Genomic DNA, 24040 nt, shown 5'->3' on the forward strand with positions numbered 1-24040 from the left:
ATGGCTTGGGATTTGTTTTAAAAACGAATCTTTTAAATGATTCAGAGTGGACTCTTTCTTTTGAGAGACAGTAACTTTATACAAGGTGCGCTTTGAGATTTTAAACTTTGCAGGATGTTCAAATCAAAAATCCATAATAAGGGCAATTGTATTTATTCCTGTGATGCAAAACTGAATTTTCAGCATCATTACCCCAGTCTTCAGTGTCACATGACACTGCAGAAATCATTTGAATATGCTGATATGCTGCTTAAGTGTCTTATAATTATCAGTTTTGAAAAGGGTTGGGTAGCGTAATATTTTTTTGGGGAAAATAATTGAATTTTTTTTTTTTTAGGTTTCTTTGATGAATGATTACAAAAAATGTGTAACATAACTTTTAATCGATTTAATGCATCCTTGGCGAATACATTTTGTCTTTAAAAAAGTTTTTTTGCATGGTTTCTATTTTCTATGATTGTATCTCATTGTGCAGTATTTTCACTTATGTTTGTCCATACAATTTTTATTATGTGGGAACCACTGCATGCTTATCCTGCTGTAACTATTTATGATCTGTGCCATACTGTTTAACTTATATCTTCTGCAGACTATAATGGGCAATATAAACACCTATGACTCTGTGGTGCGAGACCTTCACCCTCCCATCATTACTCGATTCTTACGTTTGATTCCCGTCACCGATGCCGTACACACAGTGTGTATGAGAGTAGAGCTTTTTGGATGCGCCTGGCAGGGTAAGTCTTAAGAATTACAGAATTAAAATTATGCAATAAAAAAAAAAAAAGTATTAATCTGATCCTTCTGTTGCTGCATATTGGAGACTTCTATACTAACTAAAACCATTTTTGTTACTTGAAATAAAATAAACTTTAACTAAAAAATGTAAAAAAGTATTTTATTTTAGCTAGTTGCAAACATTGCTTATTTTCCTTTAGTTTATCTTAATGTGCTAAAATAAGAAAAGGTAAAACTGACAAAAAAAAATGTACAAAAAAAACCTTGGTATGTATACTGTGTTAAGCTAACTGAGATTTGTCATAGAGCTTGCTATTTATTGATTCCGATTGCTTCCATTGTCCTCATTTTAAGTTGCTTACAAATAAAAGCATCTGCTAAATCACAATTAAATACAATTTTATTAAAACTATATAAACACACAAAAAAATTAAAACAGCAAATATGAAAAAAATTAAACTCAGTAAAAATAATAATAAAATCTATAATATGATCTCAATTATACTAAGCTAACCCTGTAAACAAACTACCAACACTTCTATAGGTAGTTGAAAATGCATTCAAATGGATGTTTCCTAGTGTAGACACTCATATGGTTAAATGCTTTCAAACAGCTACTAAAAATGCCCCCTCTCTGCCTACTGACCTAATTCTAAAACATTACAGGAAGTGCTGCTGAAGCGCACCAGCCAAAAAGGATTTAAACTTTGCCGTATGAAATCCTAAGTTTGGTTTGAAGGCAGAAAATAAAGTAAAAAGCACAATGTTCTCTTTCCAGTCCTGATTCTAACACAAACCCACTGTGTTCAGCACAGTTTTGTGGCTATCAGAGCAGAAACAAAAGCTGCTACTCTCCATATGGTTTTATTAGTTGTCTCCCTTTGCATTCAGAAGTAATTTGCACGAGTTTGTTTCATAATATAAGATTGAAAAAGCTCATACATGTGTACTCCTGCCCCTCTAAGAAATCAGTACTGAATTGACCGAAAGTGGACAGAGCAGGTATAAACGGGAATGTGTCTCCTCGTCTGCTTGTGATCCATCATGCATCTTGATACTGGGTGTTAACAGCGCCTCAGTTTCAATCTCGCATATGGGCTACAGACCGAAGCAGATCGCTTTGGCATCTCACATCCGAACAGCTGTGGCCTGTGTAGATTTGACCCCCTAGAGTCTGATTTGCTGTTTAGTTTCATTTGACCTCAATTACTCCAGTGCCTTAAACGTGAGCAACGTGAAACGATTAATCACATTCTAGTTTTCTCTTTCTCCTGCTGTGCAGATGGCCTGACGGCGTACAGCTCTCCAGAGGGCCAGACCATGATGGCTCCTGGTTATCCCATCACACCTCTCAACGACTCCACGTACGACGGGGCCCTGGAACGCAGGTGAGGGTCTGATCTAAGGTGGAACGATTCAGAGTATATGTATATGTCCAATATTGGTTTTACATAAAGCATAAATATATTTTAAACAGTGAATCTCAATGATGTTGAGTATATATATATATATATATATATATATATATATATATATATATATATATATATATATATATATATATATATATATATATTTAAAAAAAAGATTAGTTTTTTACATTTAACCATCAAAAACAAATGTATCATATTTAGGATAAATAAATATTGAATTGGGATTGCTGAATGTTGATGATGAATGAACACTGATTTTAAGATACACTAAAGATCACATTTAATGTTGTAGTTTAGTGTTTTTAAAGATTCATTTTAAGTATTTTAGATGACATAAAAGGTAATTGAAATATAAAAGTAAATAATGAAAAAAAGTACACTGCCATTCAAAAACTGAACCAGAAAGTTTTTTAAAAAAAGAAAAAACGACAGTTAAGACAATTATAGTGTTGCGAAATATTTTTTGTTTTCAAATTCATCAAAGAATCCTAACTTTTTTCTTCACATTGACTCTTTGTCCTCTTCTTTCCTGACTTGCTGATGTGGGTCAACTTTGGGATTGTGGACTTTTCAGGGTCATCCTGTGGCAGAACAATCAATATTGTTCTTAAGTTCTAGAATGAATGCTAATCACTCCTCGCCCAAAGCTAAGTGCTTCCTGTCTCTCTCTGCTCCCACAGGAAGCTGTCTGGGGGTCTGGGTCAGCTGACAGATGGGGTGATTGGTCAGGATGACTTTGTACAGAGAAGACTGGACCGCTTGTGGCCCGGATATGACTATGTGGGCTGGAGAAACGACAGCTTGGGCCCTGGATATGTAGAGATGGAGTTCCAGTTTGACAGACAGAGAAACTTCACTTCTATGAAGGTGAGAGCGATGCAGTGATAGAAGTTAACAGGACCAGGTTAGCTGCAAAGCAAAGCTAGTACTTTTGATAAGGAGCAGTAATATTGTGAAATGTTATTACAACCCTAACAACTGTTTTCTATTAGAATATATTCTAAAACAGAATTTATTTCCGTCATCAAAGCTGAATTTACAGCATCATTACTCCAGTCTTCAGTGTCACATGATCTTCAGAAATCATTCTAATATACTGATTTGCTGCTCAAGAAACACTTATTATTATCATTATTGAAAAGGAAACCATGATGTGTTTTTTTAAGGATTTTTTTGATGAATGGAAAGTTTATGTGACTATATAAATATTTTATAACATGTCATTTTCAATTTAATGCATCCTTTCTAAATAAAAATATTACAGATTTTTTTTTTTTATTATACCGACCCCAAAACTTTCTAACAATAGTGTATAATATTTAAATATAGTGGTAATTCACTTGAAAATTACAACTGTGTGTATTTTGATGTTTATTTATTTCTGGTCCACATTGTAAATGCCTCATTCTAAATTAATTTTGTAAACTGAGGGACAGTGTAATTATTTTATGACCATAATTATTTTCTGTGTCACTAATGCTGTTAAAAGAACTCAACGCTTCTCTTCACCATGTGCTCAGTTTGTGTTCTGGTTAACATCTGTAGTGTCTGTAATTTGAACTTGATGTGCTTTGAATGTAGCAGTAATTATACACCGTATTTCACACATAATAACACGTGATTACATGTTGGAGCAGGATTGTTTGCCATAATTACTGTGCTTATTGTGTCTGTATATAATCATGCCAGTGTCTGTGGATTGGGTAGTTTAGGTTCTTAATCTTGAAGTAATGATTTTATATTAGAAAATAACATGTTTATTGAAGTCGGGCAATTTTGTTTTAGTTGCTTTTTTATTTACATATTTTTATTTATTTGTAAGTCAGCATAAAGTCAATTTAATTGCATGCATTCGTTTAAAAGTTTGGGGTGAGTAAAATAGTTTACTTTTTTATTTTTTATAAATATAATATTTTACTTATTTTATTTTTATTGTGACATTTGTATGTTATAGATTTTTTTGTAATTGTATAAATGTCTTTACTGTTGCTTGTGTTCAATTGAATGCATCCTTGCTCAACTACTGTACATAATTCCCAGTTTTCAGGAATTCAATCCAATCGAATCGAATTAAACATCCTTTGCTTAACTTGGAAATATATTGCTTTATGAAAACAAAAAAGTGGGTTATAGATGTCATCCTTGTTGACTTTAGTATGAGGAACTGAAAAAGCTTCAAATGTGAACCTTTAGGTGTTATTTATGCTTATTAATTCTCTTTTTAGGTTCACAGTAATAACATGTTCTCTCGGGGCGTGAAGATCTTCGCATCCGTGTCCTGTGTCTTTAAGCTGCACCTCATTTCGGTGTGGGAAGCAGAACTGGTGGAGTTTCACACCGTTCTAGATGACCGGAACCCGAGCGCTCGCTATGTGACGGTCCCGTTAAAGCACAGATCGGCCACGGCGCTGCGCTGCCGCTTCTACTTTGCTGACACTTGGATGATGTTCAGCGAGATCTCGTTTCAGTCTGGTATGAAATAAGCACAACTCAACTCATCCTCCCACTGGTATTCTCAGTATCACCTCATTAAAATACAGCCAGAGCTGTGATATGCTTTTCGTATTTTCATTCCCAATATCATCATTTCAACTCAATTTCCTGTGATGACGCAAGGCTGAATTTTACACCAGTCTTCAGTGTCACATGATCCTTTATAAATCATTCTAATATGCTGCTCAAGAAACATTTCTTATCATTATTAATGTTTAAAACTGTTGTGCCTTGATGAATAGAGCGTTTTCTTACAAGATTTATATGAAATGGATTGTTTTGTAAAAATAAAAAATTATTTTCTGCCACTTTTGATTAATGTATCCTTCCTGAATAAAAGCGGCAATTTCTTTATACATTTGCAAATGCATATGTGACCCTGGACCACAAAACCAGTAATAATAGTCATCTTTTTTAAATTTATACATCATACATAAGCTGAATAAATACGTTTTCAAATGATGGACAATATTTGGTTAAGATACAACTATTAGAAAATCTGTTATCTGAGGGTACAAAAGAAAAATTAACTGCATATTACTAATCGTAAATTACGTTTTGATATATTTACGGTCAGAAATTTACAACATATCTTCATGGAACATGATCTTTACTTAATATCCTAATGATTTTTAACGATAATTTTAACCCATACAATGTTAAAATTGTCTATTGCTACAAATATACCCCAGCGACTGAAGACTGGTTTTGTGCTCCAGGGTCACATATGTCCCTTGCAACCTTTAGGAAAAACTAGACCCCAAATCATTACTTAGAATTATAAATGCATTTTTAAGTAGGTGTAGTAATTTCCTTTGTTTTAATTATTTTCCACTGCAGCAACTAATGTGCTTCCCACCCAGAAGCCCCCAGTATTGACCCCTCCTTCATATGAGGTTAACAGCAAAGTACCGCAAACTACACAAAAAACAGGTAAAGAGTCATTGTGCTGAGAAAATCCAGCGTTTTTACAGTCAGCGTGGAGTCATTTGATACTGTATACCCTCTTAATTCATGTTATTCCAAAGAAAATTGAATGTTTGTCTAACCAAAGCCATATAGAGACTGCTTTTCCTGATTCAGTCAGTTTCCGATGAATACAAATGAAGGAAATGTGTCACATTATAGAAGTAAAAATGGGTTGTGAACACCACATCCTGTTGGCTTTAACTGAAAATGCTGTACTAACTTGTGTTACACACTTTGACTGAACTTGATTAACCCACATGTGTTTTTGACAGAGGACCAGACGACAGCAAAACCATTAAAACCAGGCTCTCCTGAAGAGGCCAGTACATCGATTCTGATTGGCTGTCTGGTGACTATTATTCTTCTACTGGTGGTGATCATCTTCCTGATTCTGTGGTGCCAATATGTGTGCAAAGTCCTGGAGAAGGTGAGTGTGCAGTTTATGATGATATACTTGAGTAGCATAAGATACCTTGGTACACCTTACTGAAAGGATGAGCATAGTTGAATTTAAATGTCACTTCACAGACATTTTTAGAAGTTGTGACTCAAAAATGTTCCCCTTGAATGCATAGCTTCAAAAAAAGGGTGTTTTGTTTTCTTACCGACGTTATACATTATTTCTGAATGTGATAATATAATGTGGTTTTCACATAGATGCAGATGATCTGTGGGTTTCTTCACCTAACAATGCAGTTTTGATCCAGAGTAACTGAAATTGTCTCTCTGTGTCTCAGGCTCCGAGGCGAATTTTGAAGGATGAGGTGACAGTGCGTTTGTCCTCTAGCAGTGACACTATAATTCTGCAGACTCCTCCGGTGCCCCCGCGCATCTCCCTCGACCCACCCTACGAGAGGATCTTCCTGCTGGACCCCCAGTACCAGGATCCCGCCGCGCTCAAGAGCAAACTTCCCGAGCTGTCGCAGAGTGCAGAAGCTTCTGGTATCTTCTATTATTATAAACAAACACACACTAGTTCTGTCTCAAACACTGGTGAGCTGCCTCGCTATTTTTTAAGAATCATTACAATAAAATGTAGCCAGAATTTAAAACTATTGCCTTAAAGGGAGAGTTCACCCTAAAAATATAATTCTGTCATTTACTCACCCTCAAGTTGCTCCAAAACTATATGAGTTTCTTTCTTCTGTTGAATGCAAAAGATGATATTTAGAAGAATGTTGGTAACGAACAGTTGCTGGTAAAACATGTTTGGAACAACATGAGAGTAAATAATTACAGAACGTTAATTTGGGGGGAACTATACCTTTAAGTCATTGCATATCAGTATAAAAGCAGCATATTTTTAATTAATTTAATCAAATATATACATATATATTGAGTTTTATTTTTTATTTTTAGATTAAAAAAAGGCATTTTGCGTGTTCACCAAGGCTGCATTTTATTTGATCGAAAATACAGTAAAAACAGTAATATTGTGAAATACTATTACAAGATAAAATAAGGATTTTATATATGAATATATTTTAATTTTTACCTTATTCCGCCATCTTAATATTTTTGTTCAAAAGAACAGTATTTATTTGTAACATTTATAAGTCTTTGCTGTCTCTTTTGATCAATTTAATGCCTCCTTGCAGAATAAGAGTATTAATTTCTCTTTTCATCACTGAATATCTGAACATGATGTCCTTTCTCAAACTAACCACTTTTACTGTAGTTCTTCTATTTTTCATCCTGTTGAACTTGATTTCATTGACATTTGTTTCCTCAACAGTTTGCATGCTGCCTGCCAGTGCACTTTTCCATTCTTCTTCCTCTAGTCTTGCATTCTTTACCTTATGCTTGCAGTCTATGAACTCCACCTGACCTTGTCCCCAGACTGAAGGATTTTGCAAGGGTAAGAACTGATGCTAGATTTTCCTGTGGTAATTTTTGACACTCTGTGGTTTCTTGCACCTAGACACCTCAGGGTATTGGTTGAAATAACATGAAGTTGGCCTGTTCCTCTGTTGTCTTCTTCTGCTTTTTCTGTCTCTCATTCTTCCTCTTTCTCCCAATCTTCATCAACAAAGCGACATGATTGTCAATATTTCACATTTTGTAAAGGACTATATAGTACTTAAAGGGATAATCCACTCGAAAATGAAAATTTGGTCAACATCATCTCTTCCACTTTACTATTTATAGCACAAAGTAAACACAGTTTTCCAAGTTCAAGTCAACCAACGTTAAACGGATAGTTCACCCAAAAATCAAAATTATGTCATTAATAACTCACCCTCATGTCGTTCCAACCCCGTAAGACCTCCATTTATCTTCGGGACACAGTTTAAGATATTTTAGTTTTAGTCCGAGAGCTCTCAGTCCCTCCATTGAAGCTGTGTGTATGGTATACTGTCCATGTCCAGAAAGGTAAGAAAAACATCATCAAAGTAGTCCATGTGACATCAGAGGGTCAGGTAGAATTTTTTGAAGCATCGAAAATTTGATTTGAAGAACTGGACTTCCGGGTTTGGAACAACATGAGGGTGAGTTATTAATGACTTAATTTTGATTATTTGGTGAACTAACCCTTTAATCTACTCTTCTGTCTGGTTTGTTTGTTGGAGAAAATGCCACCTGTCACTTGTCCATCAAACTTCCAGCGAAGGGTTAATTGATTTCCGTAATTTATTTGTTGTTGTTTTTTGGAACACAAAAGGTATTTCAGACATATTGGAAACCAAACCGTTTTTGGGTCCCATTGACTTCCATTGTATTTTGTGGAACCCACAAGAAAATATATGCTTAAGATTGTTGGTACCAAATGGCTTTGTGTCCCATTGATTTCCATATTGTGGATAAAATAAACATACTGTGGAAGTCCATTAAACAATACTTTTAGGATTATTGTTAAAGGTGCTGTATGTAAGTTTTTGAATAAAAATACCATAATATGTTTGCAGATATTTAAGTTAACATATTTATCTGAAAAACAATGCTACAGTCAGTTATTCTCCTTTGAAAATGTGCGTTCCGGGCCGGAATGACGATCTCTGTATCAGTTTGTGAAACCAGCCTAGTTTACCCAATTGTTTTTCAGCACCTCGGGTTGCCAGTTGTCAATATTTCATTTCAGTCATGGAAGCTGGCAAACAAAAGTGTTTGTGTCGTCAATCTGGCAACCTGCGTGTGCATCAACTCAGAGAAGAAGAGACCGGGTGAAAAAAAACCCTCTCCAATATTTTGAATTTGGACTGCAATACCTAGTTCAACCACTGGGTCTCAATCCTACATACAGCACCTTTAACAAAACCATTTTGGAGTCCTATTGGTAAACTAACTAACAATTTTGGCTCCCATTGACTTCCTTTGAACAGTATGAAAATGCTATCAAAGTCAACAGGATCCCAAACAGTTTGTTTAAAAAGTCTTTAAAATGCTTTTTTTTTTTTGTCTCTGTAGCCTGTAGCGGAGGATACGCCGAACCTGACGTGACCCTGTGCACCCCACACCAGTGTTTTCAGAGCAGCGTCCCGCACTACGCTGAAACCGACATCATCAGCCTGCAGGGGGTCACCGGCAGCAACATGTACGCCGTTCCGGCCCTCACCGTAGATTCCCTGACGCGGAAGGACATCTCTGTGGCCGAGTTCCCACGAGAGAGACTGCTGTTCAGAGAGAAACTGGGAGAAGGCCAGTTTGGTGAGGTGAGTCAGAAGCAGCTTTCATTACCGCTGCTGTTGTTCTGTTGGCTCGCTTCTGGACGCACTTGAATTGTCTTTAATTCTGAGTTATTTGGGATGTTTTCATGCACTGTTTACACTGTTTTATACAAACAGTGCAGTAATGTCTGATATTTGTTTGGTGAAATTACAGTGTTTCCCAGAAAACCCTGTTATTAGTGACCACACATGATTATTATATATGGCTTTATTAAGAAAAACACTGGAAATCTAGAGTGAGAGCCAAGGATTTTATGCAGTAGTGTTACTAATACTTTTTTATCTCTGTTGACCCTGATTATTGTGTTACTATGGTGACACCACGGTAATACCATAGTACTGTGACACACAGTACTGTATGATATACAAAAGTTTTGTTTTGTAAGAGTTTCTAATGCTCACCCAGGATGAATTTATTTAATTATAAAATACCAAAAAAGAAACATTTTATTTTCTAAAATATTATTACAATTTAATTTAATTTTAAGCACATTTACTTTAATTCTATATTATGATTTACTCATTTTGCTGCTCAAGAAACATCTATTTATATCAATCTTATTCATTATTATCAATGTTGAATCAGCATTGAATATATTTGAAGGAATCATGATATGGGAGTTTGGTATAAAAACATAGAAATAAATATTTTGCAAATTTATAAATGCCTTTAATGTGACTTTTGATCAGTTGAATGCATCAGTGTTAAATACAAATTTCTTTCTTACATACCCAAGATTAGTTTATACACTGGTACAGTGATTACAATATTTTTACACAGTAAGGAATTCTTAGTGTATACCAAATAAAGTTTGCTCGCCCATGTTCATACTGTTGTGGCTGTTTCCAGGTGCATTTGTGTGAGGCGGAGGGTTTGGCTGAGTTTCTGGGAGAGGGTGCCGTGTTACCGGAGCAGAACGGCAGGCCGGTGCTAGTAGCAGTTAAAAAACTCCGAGCGGATGCCACCAGCACTGCCAGGTTTGAGGGGGAAAAAACACACACACACACACACACACACACACACACAAAAACTATTTATTGGAAAGTTGCATCATAGAATGAGGCTTCTGGGAAGCTCTTGCTAAAAAGTTTGGAAATTGTTATGTAATTTTGGTGTGTTTTATTTGGTCGGAATTAAATGGAGTGAATCATGGATTAAGACAAACAATAGGCAGATGAAATGCAGTGTTTAAACAGTTTTTTTGTTTGTTTATATAGCAAAAATTATTTATTAGTTTATTTTAATTAAAAAAAAAAAAAATGTATATATTCAGTTATACCAGTCATATATATTTTCAGTTATTTTGTCATATATTGACTCCATATAGACTCTTAATCCTTCATAATGTGTCAAATTGTTATAAATACACAATTATCATAAGAATGTTTCTGTCAAAAAGTGTCCATCTGTTTATAGCTGGAATTTATTTCTCATTTATTGTTGTCAGTCGGTATTTACTGATGGATGTTGACCTGTAACCTTTCTCCTGATCCCGTGATAACCTTTCTGACTTCTGTGTCTGTTAGAAATGACTTCCTGAAGGAGATAAAGATCATGTCGCGTCTGAATAACCCAAACATCATCCAGCTGCTGTGCGTGTGCGTGAGCTCCGACCCGCTCTGCATGGTGACGGAGTACATGGAGAACGGAGACCTCAACATGTTCCTGTCCCAGAGAGAGATAGAGAGCACTCTCACGCATGCCAACAACATTCCGTCTGTCAGGTGTGTCCATCATTATGAAGGAGTATGACATGTACAGACTTTCATCTCCAGACAGGGGTCAATATTGCTATTCTACAAGTCAGAGTCGAGATTAACGTTCTTAACCTCCGAATTCTTCAACTTAACCTTCCAGTTTCAAGTCAGCTCTCAATTTATGATGGAAATGTTTCAGATTACAAGCCAAGTTTTGAAGTGAGACCTCTGAGTCATCAAGTCATAATAATAATGTGGAAATCATTTCAATGTGTCGATGTTTTTTTTATTTTACAATCAATTGCTAAACACAAAATGGAGCACTCGTTTATTCACCCTCGTGCCATTTTAAACCTGTATTATTTTCTTTTTTTCCATTTCCTATGTTAATATTATTCATGTACTATCATAGTATTTAATACCATTGTTTTTATTTTTTATCATTTTAATTTAGTTTGTTTTAGTAATTTTGTCATATACTTTTGTCATTTTATTCATTTTAGTAAATTTTTTATTTTTTTATTTCTGTTTATCTTTCGAGCATTTTGAGCACTTAGTACATTTTGAAGTTTTATTGCCAACACAACATTTCAGATTTTCCTTAGTTTTTACAACTTAATGTTTTCATGTAATACTTTATAAAAAATTTAACGAAAAAAAAACGATCTTTAATAGTTTTGATAATAAAAACAGTTTGACACAGAAGACTTTTAACTGAATATATGCACTGTTCTTACGAAATCTAATGTTCAAAAGACAAAAAAGTATCATAAACCTTGTTCAAATTACTTTTGCGCTGTATCCAAAGCCTTCTGAAACCAAGATGTAGTTTTATATGAGAAAAAAAAGATCAAACTAAAGTTACATTTCAGTAACACTTAAAGCCTTAAAATACTTAAAGCCTTTATTTATAATGCATTCTAAAGGTATTCATAATATACATTGTAATGAATTATATCCCATCATAAATACTTTCATTTTAAAAGCATTTTCAAATGTAAAATGTATTATATATCAATACATTATAAGTTTTAATGGTGGAACAACAAATATTGATGTATTATAACTGTGGTTGCAGTTATTCAGAAGATCATACAGTGCATTATAATGTGCATTACAATTGCAATGTGCATAATTAATGCATTATAACTGCTTTTATAATACAGTATATATAGAATCTTTTAAAGGAAATTTCCATCTCCGTTATTCGCTTTCAAGTAGTCAGGCGTGGCGCTGGTTGAATTTGACACTGGTTTGAAGCCAGGTCATGTTTGTGTGCCTTTGCTGTTTTATTTGTCATGAACTCAGACTCTTTTATTTCTGTGTCTGCAGCCTTGCTGACCTGTTGCACATGTCGGTGCAGATCTCTTCTGGGATGAAGTACCTGGCTTCTCTGAATTTTGTGCATCGTGATCTGGCCACACGGAACTGCCTCCTGGACCGTCACCTCACCATAAAGATCTCTGATTTCGGCATGAGCAGAAACCTGTACAGTAGTGATTACTATCGTATACAGGGGCGCGCTGTGCTGCCTATACGCTGGATGGCCTGGGAGAGCATTTTACTGGTGAGGGAAAGAGAGGCTGTAAATACTGTTCATTTCATCAAAGATTCATTTGTAAGAAATGTATCTCAGTTTCCACAAAAATAAAAAGCAGCACAACTGTTTTCAGCACTTATTAATAACAATAAAGGTTTCTTTAGCAGCAAATCAGCCTATTAGAATGATTTCTGAAGGATCATGTGACACTGATCAGCTTTGCATCACAAGAATGAATTACATTTTAAATATATTCAAATAGAAAACAGTCATTTTAATTTGTAATAATACTTCACAATATTACTGTATTTTTTATAAATTGACTGGAGCCTAGGTGAGCAGAAGAAACATCTTTCAAATCTTACATATAACTCTTAGATGTGGCTTTCTTCCTTTGCATCAGTGCATTGTGTGTTACATGTGTGTGTGTGTTTTAGGGGAAGTTCACAACAGCTAGTGACGTGTGGGCATTTGGAGTAACCCTGTGGGAGATCTTCACTTTATGTAAAGAGCAGCCCTACAGCCTGCTGTCTGATGAACAGGTCATCGAGAACACCGGCGAATTCTTCAGAAACCAGGGGAGACAGGTACAAAATGGTTTTGGTTCTGGATTTGATTTGAAGTGAGTGAGTTAATCATCTGAAGTTAAGTGAATTGTTCTGAGGTAAAGCAACTCAACCTGAAGTGAATTGAACTAAACTGGCACCATTCTGAAGTAGAATTAGTGGGGTTCCTGTGGGTTTTAAAAGCCTTAAATTCAGTTTGTATTTAAAGTTAAAGGCATAGTTCACCCAAATCTGAAAATTCTGTCATTATTTACTCACCCTCATGTCGTTCTAAACCCGTAAGATCTCCGTTCTTCAGATATTTTGATGAATTCTGAGAGCTTTCTGACTCTCCATAGACAGCAATGTAATTACCACAATCAGCTCTAATGAGACTGATGGAATTCACAACCTTTGCATGAACTGTAACATCATTTACATGGATGTTTTATGTAAAAGACTCTCTTTCTCCCTAGATCTTTCTCTCCGCCCCACCACTCTGTCCATCCTCTCTGTTCGAGCTGATGATGTGTTGCTGGAGTCGTGACATCGCGGACCGGCCCACTTTTCACAGATTGTATCAGGCCCTGCGAACTTTCGCACCCCACTCATGACCGACACCTGCTCTACTGAAATAACCTGGAGGAAAACTGTTATACGTGTCTTCTGACTGCTCGCCAGTCGCTGAAGTAGAGCAGTAACATTATAGCCACAATGTAGCGTCACTAGAGCGGTAGAAATGCAATGGAGGATAGATCTAGAGATGATGAGATTTCACAAAAGGCATTCATTCATTTATCCACTCACATTTTCATCTCCATTGGGACTCAGATAGCTTTTTTTCCAATCCATAGACACTTGAGGTTGTTGTTTTTTTTTACTTCTCTGTTGTTCTTTCCCTTTTTTTCTTTATCATATATGTTATTTCTGTTTGTCATTTTCCAACAGTGACTCTTGAGCCTACTGTATAATCTAGGCAGAAAGAACCAACTGGACGAATGTTGTGTTTGTCAAAACTGTGGTTGTGTATCGTTAAGCACTGCTGTCTTTGGTTTTTATTTAGTTTTTTGACTATTTTTGTTCCTTATTTACCCCCACACTGGAGTTACTGTGTCTTATGATATTAAGTGTTTTTTTGCTCTCTAAATATGAATGTTTTACAGGTTCTTTGGATATAGCTGGGTCAGAGACTTTCTCTGCCTGGATCTAGCAGAACTACTGTTATAGTTAGATTAAAAACCCTTTCGGAGGAGAAGGGAGAGGGTTCTAGAGCCAACAATGGACTGATGTGCAATCGAATGCACTGTTTCTTCCCCCAACTTCTAACAGGCCACTTTAAAGTCAACAATAATAACAGACCAATGGACCATGATTCATATGTGCGTGTTTCCAAAGAAGACAATGTTTCATCAAAATGTAATAGGTTGGTTCTTGGTTAATGTTAAAAAAGCAAGAAGCATTTCCATTGGGATACGTCAAGTTGTTCTTGGGGTGAAATTGACCGTCACCCTCCACATGCATATGTTCAATTATAGAAGTAAAATGGGTTGTTAATGCCATTTCATGTTGGCTTTAAAGGAATAGTTAATCCAGAAATGAAAATTTGATGAATATTTACTCACCTGCCGACAATCCAAAACATAGATGCGTTTGTTTCTTCATGGGAATAGATTTGGGGAAATTTTGCATTACATCAATTGGTGGATCCAAACATCTGATATCACAATAATCCACTGAAAAATATTGTAGATAGATTATTGGTATTTTAGCCTGAATCATCCATTTAAGTTATAAACACTTTAATGATTAATTGGGGGGGGGGGGGGGGGGGTTGTGTGTTTTTGGCAAAAAAAAACTACTTTTTGCTTCACGACATGTCAGTTATTGGATATTGTGACGTCATTATCAGCTGTTTGGATTTTCATTCTCACGGCACCCATTCACTGAAGAGGATCCACTGTTGAGCAAGTGAATGCTAAATTTACCTAGATCTGTTTTTATGAAGAAACAAACTCGTCTGAAAGGCAGTACATTTTCAGCTAATTTTCATTTTTGGGTGAACTATTCCTTCAAAAAAAACAGCAATATTTCACCTCCATAGGTAAACAAAGTGAATTTCAACTCTGTTGCAAAGGAAAATACTATACTTCCTTGTTATTGGCATACAGTTCTACAATTGCATTGTTGATTTATCTAAATTAACTTACTGAGGACAAACAGGACCAAAAATATTAATAATGCAGAGATCCATTCAATCTTCGATCTCTGTAGAAGGCACATGATTAATGGGGGAATATGTATGTAAGTTTGACATTATTCAAAGCACAGCTTTTATTTTTTTCTTTTAATCCACTTTTATGTTTTATTAATGCCGTTTAATGTATTTAGCAACTGTTTGTGGATGTGTGTAGCACCAAAAAAACATTTGGTGTACTATGATGTAACCAAGATCTGTTATTTCCATCTTTTTTCATCATTGTGTACTAGATTCTTCATTCCTTTTCTCCCGGACAGCAAGCAGTTTCGGCCCAGATCCGGCCCACATCTGGCCCGCATGGATTTCAGATTTCCAGATGTGGGCCGAAAATGCTTGCTCTCTGGGCTGTAGTTTGTGTTTACTGTATTTCAGAAATTGTCTTCAAATGTACAGGAGAAGTTTTATTGTTTGGCTGCTGAAAGGCTTGGCTGTGCAGGACGTCCTCCAATAGCACTGGGATTTCGATTGAATGGTGGTGGTAGGAAGGGCAACCACTAAAACTTAATCTCCCAGAAGCCTTTGCTAAAGTGAGCCTGGGGCAATTTTTTGTTATAACTGATCAGAGTTTGCTTTTCACTACATATTTAGAGACCAAGAGTGCATGTTCGTGCGAATGCGTGATACTGTGAGTGTGGTTTTGTTTCAAGTGAAATAAAATGTACCTTCTTTTATCACTTAGAATTAAATAACTGTCTTTCATTCGAAACTTTTTACTCTCTGTATGTGTCCTTCATGTACATTGCATAAGCAGAATAGATACTGTATGTATAGTAATATATTGGGGACTAAGAAAGACTTGATTTCTTTCATCTTCTTTCTTATTTTCCATAATAAATACAGATTTTGCTGTATCAGTGGTGTTAATGTGTTGTACTTATTCTGAATATTATTTTATTTTTCTACATATGAGTAGTGTATATATTATAGTATCTACCTATAAATGTGTATGTACATTATATATTCATTTTCTTGTGTCTTTTTTTTTTTTTTTTTTTTTTTTTTTTTTGCCAATCCTACATTGAATGTTTGACTTTGGTTTGGCTGTGGACTCTAAGTCCAAATGAATAGATGATGTATTAATTTGAGTTGGGCTCTAAAAGTATTGAAAAACTTGTCTCATGGTCTTAAAACCGAGGTCATATTCTAATGGTACAGTTATGGTACTGTGAAATACGGTATGGTTTTAAATGGCAGGCTGTAAGCACAGTAGTCTGTTATAAACTACTGATAAAAACTTGTCATATCATGGTTATAAATACACACCATTGTATCGGAGTGCGATAAAATGTATGTGCATTAGCATCACTGCACCATGTACTACTGAAGTATTTTTGTCAGTTATGACCAAACGTAATTCATATAATCTAAATGTACATATATAATCACTTATCCACTCTTAAACTTAATGTAAGAAGAGCGTGAGACCCATTGTGTGAATATATGTTCGCGTGAGCGCGCGCAGATCTGCTGTTACTAGAGAGAGTCATGCAGCGTCACGTGATCGTCAGTCAGGAAAGGAAGAAAGAAGGGAGGAAACTATCCAATATCACGCTCAAAAGGCAGGTTTAATGTCGATATAATCTCGAAACGACGTACTAGATCTCTTAAACCTTTCTCTTTATGAGTTTCTCTATCTCTGTAACACGGATTTAGCAGTTATTCGGTAGAAACAAGGGTGCATTTGATGGTTTAATAGCAAGCAAACTGCTCGAGCTGTGAGTCGAGAATAACTATTGACTTTCTCTACACGTTGCACTTTATTATGCACGATTTTCGTACTTTACGGGTATAGATGAGATTGATAATGTTTAATTGGCTTTAAACACCTTCTTGTACGTTGTTAAACCATATTTATTTGCTACAGATCTGATTGCATGTATCTGCAGCATTCTGATGCTCACTTGAGATGTAGTGTAAATATGTTTTGAATGTTTATCTTTGAACGCACGCTGTCTGGATCGCTAACACTTTTGCAGTAGACTCTGTTGGCTGGTTGGATCACTAACACTGTGTTTTTACTGTGACAGTACCATGGAACAGTATCAGATGGTAATACCGTGTTATTTTGACGTGTACAGTCATATTGAAGTTCATGTATCATGGTGTTTACAAAAAAACCCTTTAAACTGTTTCCAAGAACACAGTTTTTAATACCACAAAACTTGTGTAAACATGATACTACCATGGTGCTTATTGGTTCCTTTTTTTGTGCATGCAAATTAAAGATAAAAATGTATCATGTACTGGCTACTAAAAAGGCTACTGTATCATGACATTTAGATGCTTGTATAGTTTTTAGCCCTGAACATTTTCAGAAATGGAGCCATCGCAAAAACACCATAACCAAATGATGTATTTTGTCTCATATCTCCTGAACCAAACATGATAACACAGAAAATGTTATGTCTGCCCCTATGTGTTTATGATCAAGGATTACAATTATACCACATAGAGCAACATAAACTGTTCAGGTGAAGTAAATGGTGATATCAACAATGTGAGAGGACAATCACAGTATCTGAGTATCACAGTATCAAAGCATTTACAACGGTCCATATTATGGATACAAATTTTTTCTTTCTATGATAATTAACTAATATTTTAATCAATAATACAATAAAATATTGTTTTCAATAATGCAAAAAAAAAAAATCCACATATCATCTGGACTATTCCTGGAGTGCAGTGGTACTACCAGAAAATACCATGGTAAAGTGATAGTATTAGATGGCAATACCATAGTATCTTTTTATGCTTTTCACAACCATGGGAATATCAAGGAATTTTTTCAGTCTTGGAAAAGTCATTAATATATATTTTATATGAATATTATGTTTACCGGTAATCAGAATCAGAAAAGGGCATTACTGCCAAGTTTACACACACATGCATGTAATTAAATAAAATGTAACAGTAATAAGATTTGTATTATTTGTACTTTTTTTTTATTATTATTATTAAAAAAGAAAATCTATCACATGGTTTTGACGCTCTGTCTGATTCATGTATAGTTTAGTCACTTCCACAGACCTTTTTATATTCTGCTTGTTTTAAGAAAGAGGAATTTGTGTGTTTTAAACAAGGTCAGATGTGTGAAGAAGGATGTCCTGATATAAATATGACACATCAGTCATTGACTTCACTCTGTGTGTGGCTCTGTATTTTAGATCAGAAATGGGATGGAGATGTTCGGCAAGTGTTTTGATTGACTGTTGGAAGCAGGCCAGACGTGAAGGGTTCACAGAAGAGCTTTGAAAGAAAGGTGAATTTACACATACACTATGGTTTGAAAGTTTTTATGAAAATTAATACTTTTATTTAGAATGTACTGTCTGTGTTAAATTGATAAAAAGTAACAGTAACATCATAATAATGTTACTAAAGATTTCTGTTTCAAATAAATGAATCTTCTGAACTTTCTATTCTTTAAAGTATCCTAAAATAATTATCTGAAACTATTTGATAACAATGAAAAGTGTTCTAGAGTGGCAAGTCAGCATTTTAGAACGATTTCTGAAGGATCATGTGACATTGAAGACTGTAGTAAAAGATTGCTCAACGCATGACATATTTCTGTAGGCCAAAACCTGGAAACAATTTAATGTTTTAGCATGGTTCCATTGTCCAGAAGTATTTTTTTCTTTTGTTAAGTTAAATGTCTGAAATAGGTCTTTGGTTAATGCAAGTTCAAGACAATTTGAATGTTATGATGTTCTGATATAAGTATTTAGGCTTAAAACATTCTGTTTGGTTTTTGTCAAGGGAACTAGAATAATGATGATCATACATCATCTCTGCATGTGGATGCTGGAAATTCATTTAAAATATATTCAAATTAAAAACAGATACTTTAAATGTTATTTTTTAAACTGTATTTTTTATTAAATAAATGGTGAGCATAAAGGACTTTTCAAAAATATATTTTTTTAAATCTTGCAAGGTAGTGTACTGTATGTTAATTCTTTCCACAATATTTGACATTTCTTAATATTTATGTATTTGTGCAGAAGTGTCATTTTTTTTTATTCAATAAGAGGAATCATCGTTGTATCAAACAGCCTTTGTAAGCAATCGGATTCAAGATGTTGTAGGAAGTAAACACGATAAAATCAATAATGTACCTTCATATATTTTTAATAAAGCATTTTAATACATGAAGTACATTGCATTTCCTTTGTCAAGTGTTGACCTAAATTTATCGTTGGATCAGTTTTGTATAGATTCATTAGAACTCACAGTTTGAACTGATGTTTACTCTTTATGGAAATTTTGATACCCAAGTTTCATTCAGAGATGTTATGAAAACATCTTTGTAATATTCTCACTATCACAAGTTGAGGAAGGATTGCTAAATAAATCTAATGACAAAGGCTTTAAGAAATGTAATAGTCAAATTAAAATGTTTTAAAATCATATCGTATTTATTAACTTCTTACACTGACTGATGACTGATAGTTATAAGAAATTAAATAATTATTATGATTACATATAGAGGAGCATTTTTTTTTTAATTTTTTTGTAGACCCGATATAACGAGTAGAAAAATGCAACCTTGGGTTAAATCAATATTATTAAAGTTAAATATTATCAGTATATCTCTAATATTTGCTGTGAATGTATTTATTGATTTCTGTTTCAGAGACCATTATGAAGTTGAATGAGAAGAGCGTGGCGTATTATGCCACATGCAACTCTCCTCCAGACAAGACAGGCTTCCTCTTTAAGAAAGGGGAACGGAACACGGCCTACCACCGCCGCTGGTTTATTCTGAAGGGTAACATGCTGTTCTACTTCGAGGAGAGGGAAAGCCGAGAGCCGATTGGCGTCATCGTCCTGGAAGGCTGTACGGTGGAGCTCTGCGAGTCTGAATCCGAAGAGTTTGCCTTCGCCGTTAAATTCGACTGTGTCAAAGCGAGGGTCTACAAGATGGCCGCGGAGAGCCAGCCTGCTATGGAATCGTGGGTCAAGGCTCTGTCCCGGGCGAGTTTCGACTACATGCGGCTGGTCGTGAAGGAGCTGGAGAGGCAGCTGGAGGAGGTACAAGAAGAAGCCAGATCTTCACAAGCCAAAAACAAGCTGAAGAAGCACCAGCCGCAAGTGCAAGGAGCAACAAGCTCCCACCCCACAACCTTTTCATTACAGAACGCCGAAATTACAGGGCCTTCGCAGGAAGGGGGGTCTAGCAGAGAAAACGGGGTGTCTTGGAATAAACCCACCAGCTTGCCAAACGGTGTCAGCGAGGGCTGCGTCTGGGAAGGGGACTGTTGTGGGAAGGGGGATGGAGTCAAACCACCCACGGTACCTCCGCGGAGGAAACCCAGCGGTGGGTCACCCGAGAGCCCTGTTTCACCCGGCACAGGCTGCTTCTCCAAACTACACGACTGGTACGGCCAAGAGGTGGCTGAACTGAGAACAGAATGGCTGCAGAGCCAGTGAATGACATCCGCACACACCACATGCTTAGTGCAATCTCATCTAAAAAACAAAGAGAGCATTAGAATGATAATCACTCGTCCACTGTTACTGATTTGTTGTTTATTTCGTTAAACAAGACCAAGCCATTTTTTAAAGGAACATCCTGCCATCATTTACTCACCCTCATGTCTTTCCAAATTCCAGATGGTTTTTAAATACAGGAAAGTACAATAAATGTTTTATCAATCGTATGCACCAGTGTGACAAAGTAAACAGCAATAGTGCAATCTTTTGAAAGCAAGTGTAGTGTTTTTCATTGTTTAAAAAAAATGAAAGAATGCTGAATGTACTTCCCTCATTCAATCTAAGATGAAGATGGGTTTGTTTCTTCATAAGAAGAGGTTTGGAGAAATGTAGCATTCCATCATTTCCTCACCAGTGGATCCTCTGCAGTGAATGGGTGCCGTCAGAATGAGAGTCCAATCAACTGATAAAAACATCACAATAATCCACACTAAGAACTGTAAGTGTAAAGTTTGTAAGAAAAAAATAAAATCCAAATAATTATCCAAACATAAAAATACTCCCCTGTTGTCTTCTCACATCAAAAGCCACCGATGCATTTTTTTAAATTGTTTTGGATGGTTTTTACGTGTAAATGGTGCTTAATATGTGCATTTTTCTCTCAAGATTAATTTTACTTGTGGATTATTGTGTGGTTTTATCAGCTGTTTGGACTCTCATTCTGATGGCACCCATTCACTGCAGAGAATCCATTGGTAAGCAAGTCAAGTAATGCTACATTTTTCCAAATCTGTTTGCACGAGCAAATATTTACATCTTGGATGAGGGTGAGTCATTTTGAAGCAAGTTTTCATTTGTAGATTAACCTTTCCTTTAATAAAATAAAAAACATTGCATTCCCTTGAACTTTGTTGTGAGTTGACCTAAATGAATCATTGAATCAGTTTTGAATCGATTCATTAGAACACACAGTTTGAACTAATGCACAAAAAGGAATTTTACAATCTTTATGCAATGTTTGCTTCTTAATTTAATTAAGAGATGCAGTTAAAATAATCCTAACATTCCTGTATTTAGCAGTTTGTGAGACAAGGAAGGGTTGAAAAACAAATCTAATGACACCGTCTTTATGAAACTTATTGGCAAAATAAAAATTGCATTACATCTTTAATATTCTCAATAATTACACGGTTGTGTTGTTGAATTAAATATATTTAGCAAAGTCTACAGTGCTCCGTTCCATTTTGAAAAAAAATAATAATAATAAATGGTCCGGGTTAAAAATGACAAAAAAAAGTATCATAAAGCTAGTCTAATTGACTCGTGTGCTTACAAACCGATATAATAGCTTTGTGTTAGGAAAAGCCGAACATTTGTGTTTTTGCATGTTTTGCACGTTATGAGGTCAAACATTGGTTCTGACATCTCGATGACATTAAAACTAGCCTCATGTGTATTGATTTTAAGTGAAAAATAAAAATAAAAAATTTGGCACATAAAGATTTATGACTTTACTAAAAACAATACAAGATTTGGTGCATGGGCTGTATAGACTATATTTAAGGTGATTTTATTTTTGGAACTTGACAGTCTCAGTCCCTATTGTAAGTAAAAAAAAAAAGAACATTCTGGATTCTTCTTCTTTTGTGTTTATTAAAGCAAGAAAGTGATACTGGTTTGGAACGACATGAGAATGAGTAAATGATTATGATGTTTCCTTTTTTGGGATGAACTATTCCTATAAAGCCTCAAACTTAGATTCATTTGGGGATTTTCCTAGAAGCTCATGTTGAAGTGACTTGACATTTCCTTCTCATTTGTATTTTTTCTTCTTCTCTCAATTGAGGTCTTACTTGCATAACAACATGAATTTCCTTTTACACAATAGTTGTCTTGATAAAAGACCTGATTTACAGATTTACAGACACTTGAATGTTAAGTATTACAGTGCCAAAGCTGGACTGTGGCCATTTGTAATCATTTTACAGTATAAAGTAGCAAAAACAGCACAAAAAGTAAGTTCCCAAGTATCCCAAGATTTTTGGCAGTGAATTTTATACTGTATTTTAGGAGATCAACAATGCAACCTGCCAAAAACATAATTGGAAGAATGATTTCTAACTTTAAAACATCTAATAGTGTCTCAGACAATGGACTTGTCTTAACTAGCCAGCTAACATGTAATCTTCTGTTGATCGATCTTTTTTCTAAGCAGCTTTAATACACTGTTATAAGCTTTGCTATGCTTTATGATATATCATCAGGGGCGGCAGTGGCTCAGTGGTTCATGTAGGTTGTCTACAAACCGGAAGGTTGGTGGTTCGATCCCCGGCTCCACCTGACCAAGTGTCGAGGTGTCCTTGAGCAAGACACCTAACCCCAGCTGCTCCCGACGAGCTGGATGGCGCCTTTTTTGGCAGACACCGCCGTCGGTGTGTGAATGTGTGTGTGAATGGGTGAATGTGAGGCAAATTGTAAAGCGCTTTGGATGGCCATGTGGTCTGTTGAAAGCGCTATATAAATGCAGTCCATTTACCATTTACCATCATTCTTGCCAATGATAATGCTCTTGTTAATGCTCTGCCTTGCTTTTAAAACTGACCAATCATCATACTGTGACCAACATTTAATATGTTATACAATATATATACACACAGCTTATTAATGGCTTTTGTAAATGCAATTTAATGGTACAAATTCTGTGCAATCCTATAATCATATTTGGGGAGATTTAACCTATAGTGACACTAAATGGGATGCGTGCGTGGCTGTCCAACCGCAGTGCCTTCAGATTTCATCTAAAACACTGTGTTAGATTCCACAATGCAAATACACCAGCAAATAAGAGCTGAATGTGGATAAACAGCTTGTTTATTAACCAGGTACTCATAGTAAAATGACAACAACTGCAATAAAGTTAACTTGTTTCTGAATAAAGTTGTATTGCAATAACCAGATCTGAATGTTTTGTCCAAATGGGCTTTGTAACCGGCATTGGGTAGAATATTACATTTGAAGGAAACAAGAATGTATGTTTAATGTTTTCAAATGACTCAAATAAAGATGAGCATCCTCATAAAGTATGTATAGCGTTTTTTGTTGTTGTCGTTTTTTAATCAAATCGTGAAGGCCCACAGTCTGACCACACGATGGCTCTGTATTACTGAGTATTGAAGGATTCATTCACGGATCCTGTCATTGCATTAGTTAGAAATCTCAATGTATATAGATTGAGACGCTTTTCTGAAACACACCGTGGTCAA

At 35.5% G+C, this 24040-nt stretch overlaps 2 protein-coding genes across 4 annotated transcripts in view; both read left to right on the plus strand.

The window, feature by feature from the left end:
* Window positions 1-16189, plus strand: part of ddr2l (discoidin domain receptor family, member 2, like) — a 32583-nt gene extending 16394 nt beyond the window's left edge. Inside the window, exons 5-17 of the mRNA XM_052556618.1 lie at window positions 590-737; window positions 2021-2126; window positions 2852-3038; window positions 4397-4643; window positions 5505-5597; window positions 5906-6060; window positions 6371-6575; window positions 9039-9283; window positions 10149-10276; window positions 10826-11023; window positions 12329-12563; window positions 12974-13123; window positions 13558-16189. Coding sequence (XP_052412578.1) covers window positions 590-737; window positions 2021-2126; window positions 2852-3038; window positions 4397-4643; window positions 5505-5597; window positions 5906-6060; window positions 6371-6575; window positions 9039-9283; window positions 10149-10276; window positions 10826-11023; window positions 12329-12563; window positions 12974-13123; window positions 13558-13695 — 2235 coding nt within the window. The 3' untranslated portion in view covers window positions 13696-16189. The remainder of the gene's footprint in view (window positions 1-589; window positions 738-2020; window positions 2127-2851; window positions 3039-4396; window positions 4644-5504; window positions 5598-5905; window positions 6061-6370; window positions 6576-9038; window positions 9284-10148; window positions 10277-10825; window positions 11024-12328; window positions 12564-12973; window positions 13124-13557) is intronic.
* Window positions 16190-16826: 637 nt separating this feature from the next.
* Window positions 16827-23857, plus strand: pheta1 (PH domain containing endocytic trafficking adaptor 1). Of its 3 annotated transcripts, none has more exons than XM_052557046.1 (3): window positions 16827-16897; window positions 18506-18600; window positions 19978-23857. In XM_052557046.1, the coding sequence occupies exon 3, from the start codon at window positions 19986-19988 to the stop codon at window positions 20772-20774; it is 789 nt and encodes a 262-aa protein (XP_052413006.1). In that variant the 5' UTR covers window positions 16827-16897; window positions 18506-18600; window positions 19978-19985; the 3' UTR covers window positions 20775-23857. The 3 variants fall into 3 exon arrangements, with proteins under 3 accessions (XP_052413006.1, XP_052413007.1, XP_052413008.1); XM_052557047.1 differs by lacking the exon at window positions 16827-16897 and adding an exon at window positions 16904-17053; XM_052557048.1 differs by lacking the exon at window positions 16827-16897 and adding an exon at window positions 17109-17387.
* Window positions 23858-24040: the final 183 nt, after the last annotated feature.

The sequence above is a fragment of the Carassius gibelio genome, chromosome B5 (genome assembly GCF_023724105.1).
Source record: "Carassius gibelio isolate Cgi1373 ecotype wild population from Czech Republic chromosome B5, carGib1.2-hapl.c, whole genome shotgun sequence".
NCBI classification, from domain to species: Eukaryota; Metazoa; Chordata; class Actinopteri; order Cypriniformes; family Cyprinidae; genus Carassius; species Carassius gibelio.

Coding starts and splice junctions, on each gene's coding strand:
- pheta1 (XM_052557046.1), top strand. CDS start 19,986: ATGAAGTTGAATGAGAAGAGCGTGGCGTATTATGCCACATGCAACTCT.